This window comes from Capricornis sumatraensis, chromosome 7, assembly GCF_032405125.1.
Source record: "Capricornis sumatraensis isolate serow.1 chromosome 7, serow.2, whole genome shotgun sequence".
Lineage (NCBI taxonomy): Eukaryota > Metazoa > Chordata > Mammalia > Artiodactyla > Bovidae > Capricornis > Capricornis sumatraensis.
The window spans coordinates 35,038,153-35,044,152 of record NC_091075.1 but is presented as its reverse complement, the minus strand read 5'-3'; the positions used below and the strand labels follow the sequence as shown (position 1 = coordinate 35,044,152).

The 6,000-nt window shown below is 41.9% G+C and overlaps 1 protein-coding gene across 2 annotated transcripts in view; it reads left to right on the top strand.

Annotated features, from left to right (window-relative positions):
• The first annotated feature begins 468 nt into the window (after window positions 1–468).
• The window catches only part of GRID2 (glutamate ionotropic receptor delta type subunit 2), a 1,614,208-nt gene continuing 1,608,676 nt past the window's right edge, over window positions 469–6,000 (top strand). For both annotated transcript variants that reach the window (XM_068975313.1, XM_068975312.1), the window contains exon 1: window positions 469–556. In XM_068975313.1, coding sequence (XP_068831414.1) covers window positions 469–556 — 88 coding nt within the window. The remainder of the gene's footprint in view (window positions 557–6,000) is intronic.

The following is a 6,000-nucleotide window of genomic DNA, read 5'->3' as shown; positions in this document are numbered from 1 at the left end:
GGGGCTTTTTCGGTGGGGGGAGGGGGAGGGGAACATCCGGCGTGAGGCGGGGGGTTGCGGGGGGGGGGGTGGTCTGTTGGAAGTTGCGGCGGAGCTGGGACCGGAGACCCGCGGCCCCGGCGCAGCGATGGGGATGGTCTGAGCTCCAGCCTCTCCCCCTTGCCCGAGAACAACGAGGCTGGATACATTTTTAAAAAGCCAAACTGCAAACAACTCTGGCGATGCCAAAATTCCCCTCCAAGTGACACGGCTTCGCGAAGGAGGTTTCCTCAGGCTGGGCTCTTTCTGTTGCTCTGCCTTCCTCAGCGACGATTAACAGCTTTGGTCTGGTTATAGGAATTTAGGGGGGGAAAAAAAAAGAAAAAGCTTGTGCTAAACTATCGTGACCTCAAACTCTTTGGACTTTTATATATTTATTTTTAACACTGAAAGAAAATCCATCCTAAAAGAGAATCAGCCTAGGAGGAGATGGAAGTTTTCCCCTTGCTCTTGGTTTTGTCCGTCTGGTGGTCTCGAACCTGGGACTCGGCGAATGCGGATTCGATCATTCACATCGGTAAGAAAGGGCTGGTGCTGCCCGTGGGTACTTTGACCGTTTGGTTTCGCAGACGTTTTCCCTTTGCTTCCCCCTCTCCGCCCTCTGTGTGGCTCGTTGGCCGTGGCTTCGGTTCATTGCCCCTTCCCGCTACCCTTCCCTCACACTTGTGCAGTTTTCTGGAAGGATGTGGATGCTGAACCTGGACTTGTGCTGTGGTTTCGTGGTGAATCGTGGAGCGTGGGCTGGATGCGTGGGGTCTCAATTTACCTCAGCGTGCGTGTGTGCCGGGGAGCGCTGGGGGCTTCTAAATGTGTGAGGAAAGGAAGTTTCATCGACTCTACCTTCCATATTCTTTCCCGGATGTATATTTGCTCCATTAAAAAAAAAAAAAAATATATATATATATATATATATTGGGGGGAACAGAGAGTCATCTGCGGAGCGAAAAGAGCTGGGGTGGGAGATGGGGGTGGGCGAGAGCTCCCTTCGGATCGAACAGGTGGTTTTGCAACGTGAGCGGGCCGCGTTCGCCGCAGCGCGTGCGGCGGTGACGGGGTGCTGGCGGCGCCCCCAGCCTCCTGCTCTTCTTGCTGTCCTCTCGGCTTTGCGGTACTCGCGCCGAGTCGCCGCCACCGTGACGGGAGGGGCCGGCGGCCGTGTCGCCGAGGACCGGGAGCCGCGCACCTCGCTGCCCAGCTCGCGCTCGCCGGGCCTGGCGCGGCGACGAGACTGGCCTCCGGCGCCGGGGGAAAAGCGGGAGCAGAGGCGCGCGGGCTGCCCTCGTGGGCTGCCTCGCAGACACCTGCCTCGCCTCGCCGTCAACTCGCGAGTTGCAGCGCCAGGCCGAGAGCAAAGGCGCTGGGGCTCGGGGGGGCCTGACTCCGGGAAGGACGCCGAGCCGGCTTGGAGATGCTTGTGGCCCCACCTATTGGCAACCAGACGGGCCGGGACTGGCCGCGGCGGGCGCTGGCGCGGGGGCGGGCGCGGGTGGGGGCTGCGCGTCATTATCATGCACCGCGCTCGCGGCTTCAGGCTCCAACTCTTCTCACTTGCTAATCCGTGAGAGCTGAACGGAGACCGGCTCTTGCAGCCTTCTCTACGTTAATACGATGATTTCCTTTTCGGAAATTAGCGTCCGCGGGCCAGCGCGGTTCATTTACTGCGCTGAGGAGAGGCCCCTCTTGGGGAATTTTTCTGGGCACAAGACTTTTATCTGTCCACACGGTTTGATGGTTTGCAAATTGAGGCGACAGATGGGTCGCAGCATCTCCCCATTCCGTCCCTCTGGCCCTCCCCCGAGCAACACACACAGACACGCACGCGCGCGCGCATACTCCCCCTTTTCCCCAACACACACACACACACACACACTCTTACGTCCTGAAAGGGGAACCTGGTGCAGGTGGAGGTTGTGTCTGCCTTAGCTAGGGATTTCTGTTTGGTGTGTGAACCCATGGAGGCCAGCCTCAGCTCCAGGGGGCTCCCTCTCTTGGTCTCAGAGGCTGTCTTTGTAAACATGTCTGCCATTCTCTATCGTTTATATCAATAGAATCATATAGGTCCCTGTGCGAGGAGTAGTAAGGTCAGGGTTCAGAAAACCTTGTACGTAGTCATTTAGTAAATTAATCACTAGATAGCCTGCCTACTAGATCACATTTTGCCTGGGGGCAACAGTGCCTGTGGGTTCAGAACTTTTCAGGGAGAAATTGTGGCCTCATTGAGAGCTTCAGTAATGTTCTGATAAGAGTTCAGAAATGACGTATCCTCCTGTTAAAGAAATGACTTACATTTAATTTATATCCAGGTGTAAATGACTGAAGCAGGAACACAGATTTATATTATCATAGTACCTTTACATTCACATTGTGTTTAGGAGTTTCTGCCTTATGCTCTTCATTGCTCAGAAGCGAGGGTGTGGATAAATGGTTATTTTATTGCTTATTCAGTGGTCTACACGATAAGTACTTTACTTGCAAACACCTGCAGCTGTTACTGTCCTCCAGCAGATGAAAACTGTCTTGCAATGCAGTCTGGTCATTTGTTTCAAAAGAGAACACAACTATTGTATTTTTTCCTTTGAGTTCTTTCAGTTAGTATCGCATGGCTTACTTATTTATAACCTGACCTGCCACCCCAAGTCACTGTGTGCAAATTAGAGATTTCTTTAGAAAGCTGATTGTATGCATTAAATGTATATATTGATGCTACCAAAATAGTTACTTCTCAGATAATTTGACTTGAATTCATTTAGTACATTACACAAGAGAATTACCTTCTTTATAGACTACCCAATATTGCCATGAAACTAGCAAATTAATAGTTGTTTCAGATGCTTCATATCTTTTATAACATACTGAAAAATGTTACCTCCTAAATTAAAAAAAAATGATCAAGTGTAATTTATGTGCACGTCAGAGGTTAAAATCCCCTTTCTCTTCCACCCCCATCCTAGCTAAACTATAATAAATTAAAAACTGAGTGACTATGTCGAAATTTTTAAAGTATCAGTTAATAGTCTTTGGATCAGTTTACTTACTTGGTTGAGTAGGAAAAAATAATTATCTTTAGGGGGATAGTCTTCATTTAAGTATTTAATTGTGAGAAATATGCTTATGGCAAACATATTTTAGGACTAAAGGGATAAAAGTGATGAAACTGGAGGGGAAGTGAATATTTCAACTCTATAAATAAAAAGAGATATGCAGAAATGAAAGGTTCTCACAGCCTCATGTGATGTGTTCAGGTAGAAAGTAGCTGCAATATGTAGTTCAGGCGAGCTGGAAAGATAAAAAGACACTGTTCTAATAGGTTCTTTAAATATTGAATCTTTTTGGTATAAACCAAAGTGTATGCATGAAAACCATCTCTTCCTGTTTGTTTTTATTTCATGCAGGTATTTTTTAAATAAAATCAATTGTATATTTTAAATTCATATATTTTTGAGCATATTAGTTCACTGCAATGATGAGATATAATGGTTAAACTAATAACTTAAATGAAAATGTATTTATTAGTCAAAGTGAACTAATGTAATTACTTTGAATTTCTGTTAAATCATATTTTAAAGATAATTGATAATTATAATATTCTTGTTTAATACAAGTGCACATGCAGCACATGCACAGTGTTTTGAAATACATCACCCCAGTTGTGATCTTCTTTGCCCCTCCCACAAGGAAAGGTCTTCTGACATATAAAAACTGTGCAATTTTGAATTATGCTTCTACTTTGAGCTTGTGCATTGATTGAGTAATTTCATCAGACTCACATTACTTGATTGCTTAGAAGTTTCCTAATGATCTGCATTCTGTAGGAAGAACCAAAAAGTCGTGAGTGGAATGGCAATGATATTGTGTTTTATGAGGCTATTCAAAAGTCGCTCTGATTTATGTAGCTAGAAAGCTCCAAAGTCTTTGAGATTAGCCACGCTGACTGCTATTTTCTTCATACATCAGTCGTCCTACACTCTTTACTCCCTAAACACAACAGGAGTTTAGAGCACTGCTTTAATTAAGCAGGGATTAGGTGGCATTTCCAGTCAACCACACAGTTTGTGTCTTGCTTCATATCTAATACAGAGGATCTCATGTTTTAACAGTTTAATGTGTGCTCATTTCTTATCTGGTTCCTGTGCCCACAGAACTGATTGAGATGAGCCATCCTCAGTTACATATCTCTACGAGGGAACGCAAACAGTGTACTTATTCATATATTACAAAACCCACTAGCATATTTTTATTGTTATCGATCATGGTAAAATACCTTATGCCAGAAGGGAATATAAATAAAGCACTTATGCATGTTTTTCTCATAAGCAAATGATACTTTGTCCTTTCAGATAATAATCATCAACTATGACATGTTTGAGAAGCCTAAGACAATTCACAGAATATTTTCATCATGAGAAAGTTTAAAGTACAAAACTGATGGATGAATAAAATGTGTCACCATATTATAAACATTATAAATATAATTGATGGCAAGTTTAAAGCATTAATTTTCATTACTGCTGCACTGAGGACAGGTTTATCAAATAGAGAATGTTGTGGCATTTCCAGAAGTTGTTCTGTGTCTTCTGTCAAATTGTTTCAATTCTTCACATGATTTTCATTGGTTAATGATAGCCTTCAGGAGTCATCAAGAACTCTCTACTGTATAAGATATTTCAGTGATTTAAGTTATTCTTTTATTATTTACAATAGTTGTTTGCTCCCTAAGTTATAGATAACTTATACTGTAAACTTCTAGAGAGTATTAAGAAGTAGCTTCTGGATATAAAATTGGGGTATACTTTATAATGTATACTTTTATGTATCAATAATACAGTTATTTGAAGTGCAATTCAGATGTGCATTAAGTTAGACAGTGTTATTAATCAACAATATCAACTGTGACATGATTAATAAGCCATTACACTGAGGACCTTTGCTTTCTACTCAAAGTGAAATGTACATCTGATGAGTAGCTCCTATAAATTTTAATTCAAATATGAATAAAAATCAAAATCATTAACTTTCAACTTATCTAACAGTATAAACCAGTTGAGGTTATTAAAAGTAATGGAAGGTGCATTATATTTAATTCTAATCGCTAAGGCTAAGTTCACCATACTGCAAGTTTATCTCAAAAATATGTAATTTTAAAACCACATTTTAATGCAGAAGGTTGTTTTCCTTCACTTGCATGCAGTACTTTAGTATTAAAAAGTAAAGTATTTGGCGCTACTATTAGATGTTCATGATATTTCAGACAATAGCATATTGGTGGGTAACGATACTTAGCTTGACTACAAATATAATGTTTATTAGAAGTTACATTTTGTGGCCCTATAAAGATAATTTTGCCATTAGGTGTCACTGCATTCTGAGTTGTTCCTTTGTAGTCCTACTTGAAAATCACATGAATTATTTTTCTTTTTTAATTTTAGGGAAAAGATGCCATTTAATTAGGATTGTGATACTCTAAGATACAGGTAGTCTTTATTTTCAAATGAGAAAAAGAAATGCTATCACTGACTCTTTTAAGAATTTAATTCTAGGGCATATCAACATTCTATATTCTCTAGATTTGATTGCTGGATTTAGTGGTGTAAATTTTTCACAAAATTAAAATACAGCAGAAATATACTCTTATGCTAAGACTATCTGTGAAAAACTAAAATTCCAAATAGTATGTAAATACGCTTAATAGTGCTGGTCTAGACAGACATTACGGCAACTCACTCCAGTACTCTTGCCTGGAAAATCCCATGGACAGAGAAGCCTGGTAGACTACAGTCCATGGGATCGCAGAGAGTCAGACACGGCTGAGCAACTTCACTTCACTTCTTCAAACAGACATTAGTAACTGCTTACCTAGGAAACAATTTGGGTCCCAAACTGATTGTTGTTTGTAACATGAAACACATACAGAGCTGTGAAAAAGAAAATGGGCACAAATATAAATATATTTACAAATGTCAG